Source organism: Corylus avellana, chromosome ca6 (genome assembly GCF_901000735.1).
Source record: "Corylus avellana chromosome ca6, CavTom2PMs-1.0".
Taxonomy (NCBI): Eukaryota; Viridiplantae; Streptophyta; class Magnoliopsida; order Fagales; family Betulaceae; genus Corylus; species Corylus avellana.
In genome coordinates this window covers 184,080-202,249 of record NC_081546.1, presented here as the reverse complement: position 1 = coordinate 202,249, position 18,170 = coordinate 184,080, and the positions used below count along the sequence as shown (strand labels likewise).

Genomic DNA, 18,170 nt, shown 5'->3' with positions numbered 1-18,170 from the left:
AAAGGGTTAATAACCACTAACCGCCTATCCTTATATATAATAATATAAATATTATATTAAAAATGTAACATTAACACCTAAACGGTGTCATTTTAAACAGAGTTATGGATATGGTCTCATCATATTCGTTATTTTTGGGAATAATTTGACCCAAAACTATTTAAAATAGGCATAATCAAAGCCCAAAACACCTCAAAAAAGCCCAAAAACCCATATTAAAAAAACCCGGTTATTGGTTTGAATAACCACCTAAGTGGATTGGTTGCGGTTAGCGGTTTTAGCCAATACCACTAATTGTAACTGCTTGTACTCCCGTAGTTATATAATAAATATATTGTCAGGTCATTTAAATATTTTAAATGACATAACACCGTGTACACTATTAAAAATAACAAAATAAAATATTCATCATAAAACGAGATATCAATACCATAAACTATTTTATGATCCTAGTTATTCCAATGATCTGGAATATAAAAAATAAAAATAATAATAATAATAAATGAATCAAAATCAAAATTCAATCTGAGCCTTAACAATGACCTAAGCAACTTGATACATGGCCTCCATCATGCCCACCCACCCACCTCTATTAGCTACAATTATTGATAACAAAATGCTCTATTTTGTTTGAGATTCTTTTTTTTTTTTTTTTATTATTCTTTTTATCACTGTGCTTCAAGTTTTAATTCGACAAAAGTATAATTATTAAATTAACATGCATTCGATAATTGAAAATACATGTGAGATCAAGATCTCATATTTTAAAGATAAATGTTAGATTAATAGTCGGCAATAAACTGTGATGGAAATTGGATTTGGTTTGGGTAGCATATGAGACGGATAAGATTGATCGATGGGCTAAGCAACGGCCCAATCCAAAATCCAAACCCCCCTTTAGCCCTTTCCTCATTCGGTTAAAAAAATAATAATAATAATAAATAAATACCTAGAGAGACTAGAGATTATGAAATTTAGACCCTAGTCTACTTATTATGGTGGTAGATTCCTTATTATCCAAAAATAAATCGATGTTAACAGAATGAAATTAATAAATTAAAAAAGAAAATAGTGTTTACTCTTTTGTTATGTTTTGTTTTTTGTTACTAAAAAAAAAAATTTGCCAAAGAAAAACACCATTACACTCTCTGCTCCTTGAGGATGTTATCGCTTTGTTTGGTAAAATTTCTCCACTCTTTTGTTTTTTATTTTCAAAACAAACAACCCAAAGCACAAAACACTTAAAACTATTTTCACCTTTATATCACATCAAAACACTTTTCAAACCCAAAATCCCTCTCCCGCGAGCGAGAATAATGCTATAAATCACTCTTATGTCACTTTCGTGTGGCTATTAAAATCATGATTAAACTTGTGATTGATCATTATTGAATTTTGATCAAATTGTGATTTTAAAAGCCGCCTTATTTTTTGAGTGACACAAGAGTTTCTAAAAAAAAAAAAAAAAAAACATGAACAAACAGAGCCTCCGCAGCCTCTAATACCTTTTCAAATGCATTATATCAACATCAATAAATAGAAAATGCAAACTGCAAAATTTAGAATTTTTGTAAGAAGATTATATACTATTAACAATAATAAATAGAAAAGGTAAACTACAAAAGGTTAGATCTTTGGTGCGCAAATAAAATTCATTAGAATATTTACAGGTGGCCTTAGGTCGCTAAGTGTGCCATTGATGAGAACAAAAATGCATTGATGGGCCTTAGAACTCATATAACTTACCACTGAGATGCACTATAACTCATTAGCTGGTTAAACCACTACAAGAGTAGGTGCAGCTAAATACTACCTTGCTGCCATCAAGATTCAAATGCCAAGAGAGCAAAATCCAAAAATGGAGTAAATGGGAAAATGGTATTTTAGACCATAAAGAGATATTTCAGGTCTTCCACTGTTAGGCGAGTTGCAGAACCCCCAGTTTGGTCTTCACCAAAAGCAGATGCAACCATTTTTCTCTTCTCTTCCTGCAAAACAAGCTCAGAAAGGAACACAACATAAGAGGATATGCATATATATTCCACCCCTCTGCTATCTCTTGTACCAGCAAAACAAACTTATAACTTTTCAAAGGGTTTCTTCCTTATGGAACAAAGAAAATGGACCAAAAGTTCTAAGTTTGTTAATTGAACTTTATTAATCCTCATATTTGAACTTTATTAATCTACATTTCAATAAATCTTGAACCTATATGGATTATGGAATATTAGAGCAATCTATAATTTACAAATACATTTCATAATAAATAATATAATCATTCATGCCAATTTCAAGAAATGTTTGTACTTCGAAAGCCTCATATATGTTAAATTGTATGCAAGTACTATTCAGAAAAGTAAGATGAAAACTGGACATTTTGATCAAACTTCTTGGGTTTTTGCACAATTTCAATTTACTCCTTCGATTTCTATAACCAACAATTCACTCCTTAAAGCATGAAAACTAAGGACAAATCCAATACTTGGAGGTAGGAAGAACAACAAATATAATGTAAACAACGATACCTGGAGAGCTAAAATCCGATCTTCCACTGTGTTTTTGATAGTGATCCGTGATACGGTAACTGGACGAGTCTGTCCAATCCTGTGTGCTCGATCAACAGCTTGGTCTTCAGTAGTTGGATTCCACCAAAGATCCAAAAGAATAACATGACATGCAGCAACCATGTTTAACCCAAGGTTCCCTGCTTTCAACGACATCAGCATAACAGTCACCTGCAAAAAAGTTGAGTCATTCAGATACTTAAAATACACCCAAGGTTAAGGCATGGCATGATACCAATGAACTACAACAACGAACATCTAGCGTGGTGGTATTGCAGTAACCTCCTATCTTATAACCGCATTTTGTTAGCTCATAGCTTACTACCATTATGACATATAGAAAGCTTTATTACTAATCTCCACCTTGTCCCAAAAAAAAAAAAAAAAACAAAAAAAAGAAGAAGAAGAAGAAGATATTAGAGGAAAAACAAACTAAAGGTACTGCACGAATGTTTTCACAGTTCCACAAGGTAGGGGGCAAACCTCTGGATCAGTGTTGAAGTCTCTAACAGCCCTATCCCTTGCACCCAGACTCATTGTGCCATCGAGCCGCCTATATTCTATAGAAGCCAGGTTCAGTGAATTCTCCACCAAGTCCAACATGCTAGTCCACTGGGAAAAAACAATTGCTTTTAATGGTCCTTCAGCTGGTGGCTTTGAGTGAGATGTCGAGTGCTCTGTAGCACTAACACCAGAATGAAAATTCTCAGTGCATGGATTTTCAGAATACGAGGAGCTTCCATTGCATTCTATGGGACTATGAATATTACAATGCGTCCGCAAAATCTGAAGAACAGCTCTGATTTTAGATGAACTATACTCATTCTGCATAACTATTGAACTCTCTGTTAACTGAGAACTCATGGGACTACTATTAACATCATCAGAGAGACAACTGCTCAGAGTAGCTTTGGAAAAAACAACTTCAGAGCCAAGTTGTTCTTTGCATTCAGGTACAGGGCATGTATTATCATCACCTGTCAAATATTCTGATACACACTGATAGCAAAAAACATGGCCACACATGGTAACAACAGGGTTCTCAGGTGGATCCTGTAAAAGCATCAGATACTAGAAGAATTAGATATGAAGGTCATGTGGCAGCAAATTCTTTTTACGTAGTTATCTATTGTTGTTTTGCTAAGAGATAAAAATAAGAATGACAACAATGACCAAATAGGCAAATACACAAGGAATCAATGATAAACAGAGGAAAAAAATTGCTTAAACGTGATATGATTAAGTAGATTGTGCATATTATATATGCATGCATAAAGGTACATAAACATGTAAAAATACATAAAATATGTCTTCATCACATCAAAATCAAGTTCACTAAAAATATACAAGCAAGAGAGAAGAAGAAACCCCTGATCTGCAAAGGTTTGCTAAGAAAACATAATCAAGAAAAAATGCTTGTTTCAACTCAAATATTTCAATTCAGGAAACCACCATTAAAACCCCAACGCCTATAACAAACTATTTATAATGATCACAAATACTTGGTCACCAAGTTACATAGGACTAGTTAAACTCACAAATAAAACAAGCTCAAGCCTTGGTGAGGAAACATAGAATCCATTGTAATAAAAGCCTATACATTTGTTCCTTTCCAGATTTGACAAAGTTTGTAAAATACCATTACTAAAAAATAGAAACTGAAAATCCTAGTCAGACAGTAATCAATAACTAATTAAATTTCTTCATCCTCGTTCCTGCATCACACACATTTCTTGAAGTGCTTATTATGACAAAATGGCTACAGTAAACATTTCTTGGATGAGCCATTAACAAACTTATTTGATGAAAACACCCTGCTTTCAATTCAAAATTTAGAGCACCCACATATATCAAATTATTTATATAGCCCTTAGAAATAGGCAACGTAAATCTACAAAAACCTTATATAAATCATAGCAACAATGAGAACATTAAGACCATGTGTTTTCCAGTAGATGCAAAGAGTTACATCAAAAGCTCCTAGAAGCCACATTCAGCTAATTGCAAAAGAGGGAAAAAGCAAAGTATCCATCTTCAGAAAACTCACATCGCACACACGGCAGATGGCAAAGGAAGTTTCCAAGCAATTCAATAGATTAACCAGCATATCCCTAGGTAGTTTCTTTGCCATTTCAAGAGAAACTTTTCCAACAAAATCGGATTTATATTCTTTGACAAGCAATGGATGGTCACAAGCCTGACGGAGGCGCAAAAGCATCAAAAGAATATTTGCATAATTCTGATTCACGGTACCAGCAGCAGCATATGCCTACAAAATACAAACTCATAATTTCAAGTTACATAAAAATTCAGCATAGAGCATCACATAAACCAAAACTCAGTCTTTACAAAATCAAAAACAAGAAGAATCGCATAGAAAGTTGAAGGTACCCATAGCATTGTATTAGTATCCATATTGTCATATACTCTGATTCTAACACCATATAAAATTCCATAAGGATTTAAAGCGTCATTTGAAAACCATGATACCAATATATCCTAAATTGCAGTAAATATCAATACAAAATTTCATTTTTATATTGATGATTTTATCACTAGCAGAACAATCAAAATACGGGTATTATAAATCAAGGGGGAAAATAAGCACGTATAATTAATTCACTCCTTATTCCATCAGTATTTCTTACATTTACCTATGTCCCAATGCCTAAATCCAATACCATACCCACCAAGGCCCCTAAAACTTTGAGTTTATAATGTCCACATTAATTGGCTCATCATGCATCCAAGCTATACCCACCTAAAATCGAAAAATGTACCCACCTATGCGTCTAACTGTACATCAATTTGCACATCATGCATCCAAACTACAAGGGTAACATTATACATTCCTCTTTTCTTTTCTTTTTTGGGTTGGGGGGAGGTTCCCAAATGTTTTGAACTAACTATTTACTTAAAACAATATCATCACAAAATTTGATGGTGAAGCAATCACATTTTTCAGATCCCAAAATGTCATACAATGCCTACTATTACTTCCTAAGTTTGTGCATGACATATGACAATGAAACAAAGGCATGCTACAAGTGCAATGTTGCGAACTTCCCAAGAAGTTCCAAGATTAAATAAACAAAATCAAGTGCATAACACATGATCATTTTAATTAGCATCCACAAGCCAACCAAGCACAATATACTAGGCTTGGCTTATCAGAAATAGCACACTTGCTAGTTGCAAGTTAAATAAAAAAATAATAATCTTGCACCATCATAATTGACTTTCCAAGGTGGGAAACAAATGAATGATTAGAACCTTGAATCGTGAACGCGAGTCGGCTTCTAGCTTGGTGTAGAAGTCCCGCTCCTCAGTTGAGAAGTCCACCTTAGTCAAGTGTATTGTTTTTGGTGGTAACTTAATTATAGGCTCCCCATCAATCAATGTTCCTAAACAATAAAAACTAACTGGAATCAGCACCTTAACAGCAAATGTTGTTGAACGTTCAATACATATGCCACATCAGCAACAAAATATGTAGAGTATCTATAATAGTACACATAAGGCAAAATCCAAATAATCACATTCGTTAATGGAAATCCTTGCTCCTTTTAGATCAAACAGAAATAGTTGATCGATGTTTGGATGAGGATATGAGGTACCATGTCGCACAACACCTATAATTCCTTCCTCCCCCCCCCCCCTCTCTCTCTCTCTCTCTCTCTCTTAAACAAACAAACGAAAAAAAAAAAAAAATCTCTCTCATTCACCCCTCACAAGCTCTACAGAATAGGCGCAGTAGGAGAGTGGTGGACATGTTGGCCTGCTTGATTTCTTTAATGTGAGTAACAGTACCACGGGTATATAAACACCAAAAAGAATACATGCAACCTCAAGTAAAGATTTGGCTCAGTAGAACAACACAGGTAAGAAAAGTTTTTTGAAAAGACAAAACAAGATAGTTAAGGCACAAGGGATCCCAAAAAAAGAATGAGAAGAAAAACAATTTAAAGAACTCAATATGAAGTATAAACTGCTATAAATCTAGAATGTCCCCAATGCAGAACTGCCATAGAAATTGTCAAAAGAAGTTAGTGATGGAAACAACAAAGAAACTCCAAAAGTCAAAGCTCCTTTCTTGGCTCAGGAATTGGCCTTTTAAAGTAGCCAATCTAAGAAAACAAGAAAAGTGACTCCTTAAGCCCTAAAAAATGTTCAATATCAGTTAATAAGATAAATATACCCTATAAAAACTTCTTTTAGAAGAATATACATTATAAAAACTATAGAAGCATCTATGGTCTCTGGCCCACTCGGGCGCATTACTAAGTCAAGTAACAGATTCATCTGAGAGAGGCCCCATAATTGACCTCCTAGAGCTCCAAAAAATCAGATGACCATGGTGTCAACAAGATGGTCAAGATAATTCATGCATTATCCTCTTTATGATCTAAAAAATATTCAATATCAGTTAATAAGATAAATATACCTTATATAAACTATAAAAGCATTCGCCGAGGCGCATTGCGAAGTCAAGTAACAGATTCATCCAAGAGAGGCCCCCGTATTTGACCCTCCTAGAGCTCCCAAAAAATCACATGACCACGGCGTCAACAAGATGGTCAAGATAATTCATCCATTATCCTCTTTATGATTCCAAACAATAGCCATATCTAGAATAATTACTTTATTAGGCTCTTCTCCAATCATGTAAATGATTGTTTTCTACTTTTCATAATACAAAAAGAACTTCATTGCACCATATATTTTTGGGGAAATTACAGTTTACCCCCCACCCCCCCGGAAATGTGTGCCTTTTTTGATTCTACCTCCAATGTTTAAAAATTGACAATGTACCCCCATGAAGTTTTTTTTTTTTTGCAATGTGGCCATTCCGTTTGCAAATTCCGTCTTTTTGGAGGTCATATGCGTCTCATGTGATTTTTTAGCATGTGAAAAGTCTAAAAAAAAAAATTGAAAAAAAAAAGTATGGGGATATTTTGGATAATTTTGAAATATCATAGGGGCAATTTTGGCAAATTTGATGCTTAAAGGCCACGTGTCCTGCCTATCGTCCAAAAAGACAGAATTTCCAAACGGAATGGCCACATTGCAAAAACAAAAAAAAAAACTTTATGGGAGTACATTGTCAATTTTTAAACATGGGAGGTAGAATCAAAAGAGGCGCACAACTTCGGGGGTAAACTGTAATTTCCCCTATATTTTTCTATTCATGGCTAAATATACTTAAAGATCAGCACCCTGTATCTACTTTAGCTTCTATTTTGATGCTTTCCCAAAAAAAATGTTGTTCAAATTAGGACATCTTTGCATGGGGAGAGAGGGAGAAGCTTTCAACTCTTTCAAGCGTGAACTCGTTTTGGGAGGGGGAACTACATGTTGGAGAAACAGGCAGAAGAGGATGAGGCACATTGGGGTCATCTAAAGCTAACATGATCGGGTAGAGAGTATCAAATAAACCTACATGATTGAGCACAAAATTTGCAAATGACTAAACCAATCTACTCAAACCACCACACACTTTCTTTCTTTTTTGATAAATAATGTATATTCAAACAACGAGCAGAGGGGCGAAACCTATGGACACAGGAAGTATACAAGAAAACCCCTAATCCATAGAGAAAGAAGAATATAAATCTAGAAATTCAGAAAAAATAGAAATAAGCTCCTAAAGCCACCTTAATGCCCCCATACACTGAGAAATATACTCGGTGGTTATCCTTCCAAGTGGGCAATGACTAATGCGGCTCTACATGCACGCATACTGAGATAACTATATTAGCAATTAGATATTCTGATGGTAAATATTGAGAAAGATACTCGATGGTTATCCTTCCAAGTGGATGGTGACTAATTCAGCTCTCCCTCCATGTGCCTGCTAAGGTTTGTGGTTTTCTTTTTATGAAAATGATGTAGGCCCATCATATTCATTGTCCCAAGTCAAGGAAATTGGAATGATTTTATATTTGTATATTATTAACTACTCTTAGAAAGTTCTCAACAAAGAAAAGAAAAGAAAAGAAGAAAAAAAAATTTTCTATAATAATCCAACCAAAAAACACAATCTTTCTAATGAAGATATCTTCATCTACAATGAATTAAAACATGCATGTGATAAATTAACACAAAGCATTAAGTCTTAAGAGGCATCCCTAGGTTAGACAAGAAATAAGAGAACACAAGGGTAGATCCAAAAAAGCAAGCAAAAAGAGAACAATCTATGCATCAATCATATTGAGCATCTCCATTTTTATTTTTATTTTGGGCTTGTTGAGCATCTCCATTGCAATTTTTAATACATGCAGAAAAGAAATGCCCCCACCCATACCCCACCGCCCCCCCCCAAAAAAAAAAAAAAGAAACTCCAACGACTCAAAATATAAGAGAAATTATTCACCTTTTGTACGACGCAGCATTATAGCCCTCAAAACCGCTTGAAGTTTCTTGTACCCATGTAGTGAATTTCTGGATATCGGTACCTTTATTGTATTGTAAAAGGATTTGTATACAGCATATGGATCATATTTTAGGAACCTGAAGTAACTGTACAAGTCATCAATTGCATTTTGAATAGGTGTTCCAGATAAGCACCACCTTCTTTTGGCTCGCAGGCTGCAACACGCTCTAGCCACTTGAGTTCGATGGTTTTTTATTGTTTGAGCTTCATCTAGTATCACCCTAAACCAACCTACTCTTGCTAGCGCACCACAACCACCATCAATAGCAGAACTATCAATTTCTTTTTTACCCTTCCTTCCCCTCTTACTAATGTTAGAAGCCTTTTTCCTCTTTTTAGTGGAAAATTCAGAGGATAACCCATACATTTCCCCATTTTTTTCATCAGCATCATCCTCTTCAACTAAAGGTTGTTTCGGTACTTCATTAGTTACGATAGAATATGTAGTGAGAACTACATCATATTTTGCCAATTCAACAGGATCCTTTGTCCTACCGCCGCCATGATAGATTAGGACAGAAAGCTTAGCTTCATCTGTAACTTTTTCATCCAACTCCCTAGCCCACTGTCGAAGAACACTTGCTGGGCACACAACTAATGTACCAGCTGCTGGCCTCCGCCTACTAAATGCCCGTGTAGAACTACTCACTTCTGGAATAGGTTTTAAATCATCAAATTCTTCAGACTTCTTGACTTTATCCACGCCACCAGTGCCATTATCATCATCGTCGTCGTCTAGATTCAATGCTTCAGTCTTGTGATTGCACAGATCTTCTGATTTTTGTTTTGACTCCAAAAACTTCTGCATTTGTATAAGGGCAATCATAGAAATGGTCTTACCAAGGCCCTGTGAGATATAAGCACAATGAGTCCAAGTAGAAAAAAGAATCCTATGTGATGAAAGAAGCCAGATATAAAGGTCAACTGGCCTTTTGGTGACTAACCTGATCATCAGCTAAAATTCCACCCAAACAATGCAAACTTCTAGTTTCCTTTTGAAGCATCCATGCCAATGCAATTTTCTGTAAAATACAACAATTTAAGCATAAAACCATGTAAATCACACCTAAAAAAGAACCAATAATAAAAGATAAAAAGCAACACCTGATGCCTTAGAAGAGGAACAGACAAAAGACCATCAGGTAAAGTAGCTTCAACTTTTGGCTGGTTTAGATCCTGCAAAAACCAAAGTTGTTGAAGTTTAAACTTCTTAACCTATCACATTATTAATCCTGTTCCAAAAACAAAAATACATGCTATACTAGCAATCACAGTAAACAACACTTCCCTTAAGCTGAACCTACCCAAACTCAAATATGAATGTCAAATGTGAGTACATAGTGTATAATCTGTATACCCGCTCAAATTTTGAATACAGAGTTGCAGAAAAATTTAGAGTGTTCCAATTTATTTGGAAAAGAGAAAATACATCTAAGAAAATGAAGCACACAAACATCAATAACATAAAAACAAAGATTTATCAGGAAAACGATTAAAAAAGGGATCTCACTGAGCATCTTGCAAATAGAAATACATCATAATTTTCTTTCTGACACAGGTTGTTGAGAATATAACTGAGCACTTGGCCAATTTGAGCCACCACTAGCAAGCACCGTTAATATGATTCAAGTGCTACACTACTAAATTGAATATAAGATCCAACAAATCCAATTCTGAGCCTTCTAAAGAAGCTAAGATTGTCCATTACAACTATAAAGCATTTTAATTACATGAAATCTTCTTTCTTGCGTTACTCTGGGCTTTCAAGGGCACAACATGTCGTAATTTTAGTTACAGCGAGATTAAAAATTCATGTCAATACCATATGGAGACTATTCAGTCAACAGCGTACAGTAGACTTGCTACGCTGCACAAGAGTGACACTATTCATTGATGTTTATTGATCCTCAATGAGAACTAAGATTCTGACTCATGTCTACAAATGAATTAAACTTGTGACTCTTATGGTATGCTAATCAAAGACAAAAAAGGCACCATCGTTCGTATAAAATATTATCAACTTAAAGAGAATCTTCCTTGCATTAATACCTTTAGGTTGGCAATTGTTTGCAATAGCATCTTGAACCTGTTTACGTGATTTGATATTCCATCAAATCATGTGGGCCCAAGTCTTTCTCAAAAGAATGAAGCTAAGATATCCACTTTTTAATTATGAGCCGTTCTAGCAAAGCTCACATTTCACTAATTGGAACAACCAAAAAACTCCAAGTGAGTTGCAACCATGGCATTCTTTGTGCAAGCAATACCAAATAAATTTGGCAAGGCTTCCTTAAGGGCCACATCCCAACACCAATGATCATGGCAGAATTTAATCTTGGAGCCATCACCCACCTCAAATCTGGTGTGACACGAAAAATTCACCCAACCCCTCCTAATATTATTCCATAACCCCATCTGTAATGCACCAAAATGCTCAATAAAAGTAGAACACCACCCAACCACGAATTGCCAAATTTAGAGTCCGCCACCACTCTCCACCAAGCCTCTCCTCTCATGCACATAACCCCAAAGCCATTTACCTAAGAGAGTACGATTGATTGAACATCCATAAGTTCCAAATTCCCAACCCACCCTCTCAGAGCGGCGAACAAATCTTGGATCAGCTAACCAAGTGATATTTGAACTCTTCGCCTAGCCCATCCCATAAGAATTCACATTGGAGCTTCTCAACACAGTTTGCAACACTCGTAGGGAGAGGAAAGAGAAGACATGAAATATATAGACTAGCCAACCGTTGCTCTGTCTTTTCAATAACACTATCCTAAATATGTTTAGCCTTGCAAGAGGCCCCCAACAGTAGGCCGAGAAACTTCACAGGCAAAGAGGAGACCCCACAACCAAGAATATCAACCAACCCTTCCACATGATCAACATTTCCCACAGGAACCAATTCTGACTTAGCCAAGTTAATCTTCAAGCCCAAACCAGCTTCAAAGCAAAGCGATAAGCAATGCAAATGACGAAGATGATTTGGATTAGCACCACAGAAGATCAAAATATCATCAACAAAAAGAAGATAGTATTGCCCACAGAGAAACTAGACTATAGCCCCCCGCTCACAGCAACAAAAATCATTCTACCCAACGCCTCAATCACAAGGACAAACAACAAAAGGGACAAAGGGTCCCCTTGTTTCAAGCCTCAGAAGCCACTAAAAAAAACTTGTTGGACTGCCATTCACCAAAACCGAGAAATGCAAGGAGCTATCCACCCAAAAAAAAAAATGCCACACCTCCTTAGCATATACAATAAAAAGTCTCAAATGATCATAAGTTGTTTCTAGATCCATTTTGCAAATAACACCCGACTCACCAAACCTTAATCTACAATCAAGGAATTCATTGGCAATAAGAACAAAATCAAAGATTTGCCTACCTCTTATGAATGCATTCTGCAACTTAGAGATAATCTTATCCAACACCATCTTAAACATGTTTGCTAGTATCTAAGTAATAATTTTGTAAATGGCCCCCACAAGACTAATTGGGCGAAAATCCTTGAAGTCAACAGCCATTGGACTCTTCAGAATGAGGGCGATAAACGTAGCATTAAGGCTCCTCTCAAAATTGCCTCTAGCATGGAAGTCACAAAAAAACTTCATGATATCCTCTTTTAAAATTCCCCAGCAATCTTGGAAGAATGGCATAGAGAAACTGTCAGGGCCCGGTTCCTTGTCACCATTCATAGCTTTCCCCCTAACTCCTTTTCCCCAAAATCTCTCTCCAACCAATTATCCTAGACCTCCTCAATAGAAGCAAAGGAAAGGCCATCCATCAATGGCCTCCAACTAAACTGTTCATTGTATAACTTTTGATAAACCTGGACAATGCATTGATCTCCACCCGATTGGTAGAAATATTCCCATCAATCAACAAGGAGTCAATGGAAATTCTTCTTTCTATTGGAATTAGCAATAGTGTGAAAAACAACTTAGTACACTTATCACCCTGCCTCTATATATATATATATATTAGGCATTTCTTTTATGGAAGCATAACACAATCACTCCCTTCTAGCAACCGCAAAAGAGAAAATTGGAGCTTTTTTGGTTTGTGCATGCACAACAAAGAGAAGCCACAAGAGATGAGAAAAATGAGAAAAAGAAGATTTTGAACTTCTACATGAGTTTATTAGTGTGAGTTACAATCTCTTTCTTTTATCATGTTCTTTTTTGTATGTTAGGACTAGAGAATTGGGTAAAAACAAAATTTTGTCTGTCTTTTGTGAGAGCGAGACATGAATGTATTGGGATTTAGGTTTGAGACGTTTTTCTTCACTATAATTTGTACTCCATATTTGATTGATGAATTTATTTGTGATCGTCTCTAACCGTGGACGTAACTCACATCGAGAAAACCATATGATTCTTGTGTTCTTCGGGGTGATTGTTTTGTGCTATTTATTGTAATCGTCGTGATCTATTGCACAACAGAACCCAATCCTTTTATCATCTTTTTGATAAGTGTTAAATTCATTGAAAACAAAAGAAAGTAAAATAGGCATACAAGAGGATCTCCATATGTTACAACTAAATTTGGAAGATCAATAAAATAAAAAAATGAAGCGCAATGGGTATTGTCTAAAGCAGTTATCTTATAATGATCTTAAGTCTTAATGAAATGGCCTTAAGGGAATTAAAACAGCGCCTAACACTATTGAAGATCAATTTATATAACAGTTTAAATTTACACTCAAAAGTTAAAAACAGGAAAAGATATAAACCAAGCTCAAACTGAATAACATGGTAGCAATTAACTGCAAGCAATACCTCCAATGCTGCTTGATAAATCAGTCTCTCATCATTTTCAGCTGGCCTTTCTTCTCCTGCCATGGAACGGTATGAGGGGTCACTTGAACCAGCAAATTGGTTGGAAAAAGTAGCCTTTCCATGCATCAAAGATGGAGGTAGGATCCTATTCCCACTGTTTTCGTACATAATAACTTCATCATTCTTGCTCCTGCTAAACTGGTCTCGCAGATAACCCTTGCTGCTAGTTGCACTAGGCCCTGCTGAATGGTAAGTACTGTCATAAGTATCACGAACCTGACTGCTGCCCTTATTCCCTGCTAAACTGTTTAATTTACTAATTGGTGCAGATGGCTGTAGAGATGGTGGAAGGGTCCTAGTCAGAGCCTGATGAGATGAAATTTTTTCATAGTCAGCACCAGAAAGGCTAGCAATTCGGGAATTAACAGTCCCAGGCTGACTCACATTCCCATTATCTGTATAATAGTCAGAATCCTCCACTTGGGCAATCTGCCGATTTGGGATCCTAATATTGTTACTAGGACCAGGATGCGAATGGAGCTTTTCTTGTGAATGAGTATTAACATTTGACGAGCTTCCATTTGAAGCATATGCTCTTTTAGGAGAGTTGATCTTCTGAGACTGTACACTGAAACCTGCAAATGTAAAAAAGGGCTACGTCACTCTTCATACATGGAAATTTTGAGTTTGAACCCAGAAGGTTCATAATTTATAAAATCAGTCTGACACCTGTAGTTCTTGAATTTGTGCCATGTGTAGGAGCCCATGGAGGAAGAATCCTAGAAGTGGGAGATCTCTGACTATCTCCATTCCAACTCACCACCTCATCATCAGATGAAGTTATATCTATAAAATCCATCACAGGCATATGGTTTGAATGGTGACTTCCCTTTTCTTCAATCAATTTAGAGAGAAAATTATCACAAGATGAGCCAACCTGAATTCAGAAGCAAAAGTGATATACTGTGATGCAAAATAACTAAACGAGTATCAAATTATGAGATGATATATTTCAACCCACCAGTTCTGCGCAATGTCTTGAAATTAGGCTGGAAATGCAACCAACTAAAAGAGAGCAACATCTCCAAGTTGAATCAACGAAATCACGAAGATGATCCGCATGGTCAGGCATCTAATGAATCGCAACCCCACTTCCTTCAAAACAGTATATTCATGAGCAGGCTAGCCTTAGAAAATAAAGATCACAAAAGAGACAGAACAAAAAGAATTTGTTAGGAAAATTATTCACGCATTAATGCATGATTCAGATATCATTTTAAACATGTGATTATAAACTACATGAATACTGATACATATAATTAGTACACTACTTTGTATGCAAAAAGAAGTATAGTCAATACACTACTGAGCAAGAAACATATAATATCATTTGGACCATCAATAAACTACTCATCATAGATTAAGAAAGGGTATACAATCATTGTATTCAACTGATTACATAGCTAAGAATTGCATCAACACACTTTCAAAGAATCTTAGGGTATGCTTGTTAATGTGTTTTGGGGATGTTTTTCATTTTTGGTTTGAAAAAAGTATTATGATGTGACATAAAGGTGAAAACAACTTTTATGTTTTTTTTGATAAGTGTTTTATTTTTTATTTTTTGATAACTTTTATGTTTGGATGAGGGTTTTGTGTTTGGGTTGTTTGTTAATATCTTTAAATTGCAAACATAAAAAACAAATTAATTAATTAATTAAAAAAAAAAAAAAAAGAAGAAGAAGAAGAAGAAGACGTTAACAAAAAAGGCCTTTGTTTTTAAAAACCTCTCTTAGGTTGAAAAACACCTCAAGACTACAAAACCAGCTTAATTATATTATTTTTTTCATTTCATTTATCTTGATAAAGACAACCTCTTCATTTAAACAATGATTTTGTTTGTTCCAAAAATACTATTAAATAGTAGATATATAATGATTTGCTTCCCTTATTCCATATACGTAACGTATCATTTACGAATAAAATTACATTTAGAACAATTAAGATTTAAGAACACATGTTTAGACTTATAGATAGGAATGTACTCTCCCTCTAAAAAAATTGTGCCTAATCCTCTCCTTCCACATACAGTAAACAAGACAAAGGTGGGACTGCTCTCCAGAATTTCCCTTCCACTCCCATATAAAACCTCCATCCAACAAGAAACTGTCTCTACTTTAAACTTTGCCATCGATCATTAAATTAGATGGGAAAAAGCGACCACATTTCAAAAACTATCCTGCAATGATAGGAAGCGGGGAAAAAAGGAGGGAGAAAAAGAAAGAAAAAAAAAAAAACAAACAAACAAAAAGATGATCGACCATCTCTTCATCCTTTATACATAGATAACATCCACAGAATAAGCTGGTACAAGATAAGTATCAGGATACGCATTTAACCTGTAGTCACCGAGGGAAGGTTGTCAAAATTCTGCCACCATCAAAGTAAATGATGGTGCAAGCTTCTCACTACCTTAAAAGCGAGTTTTCAGTTGTGTTCTTAGTTGATCATCAAGCAAAAGAAGGTCGTCAAGAAAATTCACTTCTCTTTTTCCTTTCTGTATGAGGAAAAAGTGTGCACAGTCAATCAAACTCATAACAAGCTGTAATCAAGAAAAATGCTTCAAGTCTTACAAATGTGAAAGCTTGTTACTACATCAAATAAAATGTAGCTACGATGTAGTATAACATTAACTCAAAATTTTGAAAATTAAAAGGACAAAGGGATTGCAAAGAGAAAGCACGCAAAGGCATTAGATACACAAGGCCACCATTTCATTGCAAGCTCACAAGACCACGAAGAGTCCATTTGGGGGAGGGGTGGGGAGAGGGAGAGAGAGAGAAATCTCAAAGTTTCAAACTTGGCTTGGCAATTACAAAACCAGCATTAGATTATTAAGCCACGTGTCTGCAACCGTTGTCGTGCACAAGTTATTCAGTCAACAAGAATGCCAAAAAAAAAAAGAGTTCAACTCGGAACTCCTCAAGAAATTGGAGTAACATTTTCATCGAATCCAACCAAACCCTACTGCAAACACTCGAACTCTCTCAACCTGATCATCCGAGAAGGGGTACTAATTGAATTTCTATCTATGGTAATAAAATTGAATAATCAACCACACCCATCACGCAAACGTTAATCACCAAGAAAATTGCATACAAGCCCTCAAAATTTGAAGAAAAAGGCACTATATTTATCTTGTGTCAAAGAAAAAAAAAATGAAACTTACCCATTAATCAAAAAAGAAAAAAGGAAGGCAATATATTCCAAAGACAAGGCAACGAAGAGCTAAAAATTGAGTGCAAAGGACAGTAACTGGTAAGAAAAAGCTTCCAAATTTAGGAATTTGAAATGGACATTGAACTATAGTAGGAGAGTAATCGCGTAAAAAGGCAAAGATAACAAGAAAAACTTAAAGAGTGATTAGGTAATTGATAAGGGAACGAAGTAGAAGGGGGAGAGAGAAAACCCTACCTGAGTAATTGCCGGCCCTCATTGTTGTTCTCAGCTGTTCATAGGGTTTGCAGTCAACCGAATCAGAGAGAGCAAGAGACCCAACGGTAGCGTTTGAAACAAGGAAGGAGATCTAGCATAATTATGAGTTTAGCACAAAATAATAAGCAATTCTTTCTCCTTTTCTTTTTTCTTTTTTCTTTTTTCTTTTTTTTTTTTTACTTTTATTCGGACGGTATTTGTTTGTGCTTTCTGTAAAGGAGGACTATTTTTTTTTTTGATTTCCATAAGGAGCTAGGGTCAATTTTTTATTAGCCAAAATATATGAAGACGCAATTATAAATAGTCAACTTTCTTTTGCTTTTTCAAAAAAGTTATAAAACAATTGACATAAGTTGAGTTGGAGGTGTTTAACTCAATCATGGGTTTCCTTAGCAAGTGACACTACTACACGCTTCTCACTTCTTTCATAGTTTTATTACAAAAACATGTTTGTCTTTTTCTTGTCTCTTCATATGCGATTTGTCTTTAAAAATTATCATTAAATTAAAATTTAATAATAATTAAAATCTGATAGCAATCATAATGACTCAAGTAATAGCATTTATAACAAAATTGAAACATTATTATAGTTGATCTTGATTCTTGCCTTTATAATTTATATTTTTAACCTAGGTGTTCAAAAATCAAAATCCGCTAAAATGCAGGATGCTCAACATATATATATATATATATTTAACATAAATGGCACGGAAAAATCAGTGCAAACTTAATTTGCAACTGGGAATGTAAAACGTGCGAGCCTTTTTATAGAATCACAATAAATGAAGCTGGGCTTCGATTGGCAAAGGGCATGGGCCGCCATTTAAGCCCAACTAATTATTGGTGGAAGATATTTGGCAGTCGGCAGTTGGTAGTTGGTACACTCCCG

At 35.3% G+C, this 18,170-nt stretch overlaps 1 protein-coding gene across 2 annotated transcripts; it reads right to left on the bottom strand.

The window, feature by feature from the left end:
- Window positions 1-1,579: 1,579 nt before the first annotated feature.
- Window positions 1,580-17,411, bottom strand: LOC132183883 (helicase-like transcription factor CHR28). Of its 2 annotated transcripts, XM_059597348.1 has the most exons (14): window positions 17,261-17,411; window positions 16,186-16,343; window positions 14,808-14,941; window positions 14,516-14,723; window positions 14,231-14,421; window positions 13,787-14,152; window positions 10,102-10,173; window positions 9,942-10,019; window positions 8,938-9,844; window positions 5,838-5,968; window positions 4,612-4,833; window positions 3,048-3,617; window positions 2,526-2,735; window positions 1,580-1,988 (listed from the first exon to the last, which is right to left on the bottom strand). In XM_059597348.1, the coding sequence occupies exons 3-14, from the start codon at window positions 14,916-14,918 to the stop codon at window positions 1,884-1,886; spliced, it is 3,171 nt and encodes a 1,056-aa protein (XP_059453331.1). In that variant the 5' UTR covers window positions 14,919-14,941; window positions 16,186-16,343; window positions 17,261-17,411; the 3' UTR covers window positions 1,580-1,883. The 2 variants fall into 2 exon arrangements, with proteins under 2 accessions (XP_059453331.1, XP_059453329.1); XM_059597346.1 differs by having other exon boundaries at window positions 13,787-14,421.
- Between the last annotated feature and the right edge of the window lie 759 nt (window positions 17,412-18,170).

What these genes read in the sequence shown, in the direction of transcription:
- LOC132183883 (XM_059597346.1), bottom strand. Translation starts at nt 14,918, where the DNA reads ATGCCTGACCATGCGGATCATCTTCGTGATTTCGTTGATTCAACTTGG. An exon ending in CAAGACATTGCGCAGAACTG is followed by an intron (nt 14,724 to 14,807) that starts GTGGGTTGAAAT and finishes TTCTGAATTCAG; the next exon opens with GTTGGCTCATCTTGTGATAA. An exon ending in ACTCGCGTTCACGATTCAAG is followed by an intron (nt 4,834 to 5,837) that starts GTTCTAATCATT and finishes TGTATTTTGTAG; the next exon opens with GCATATGCTGCTGCTGGTAC.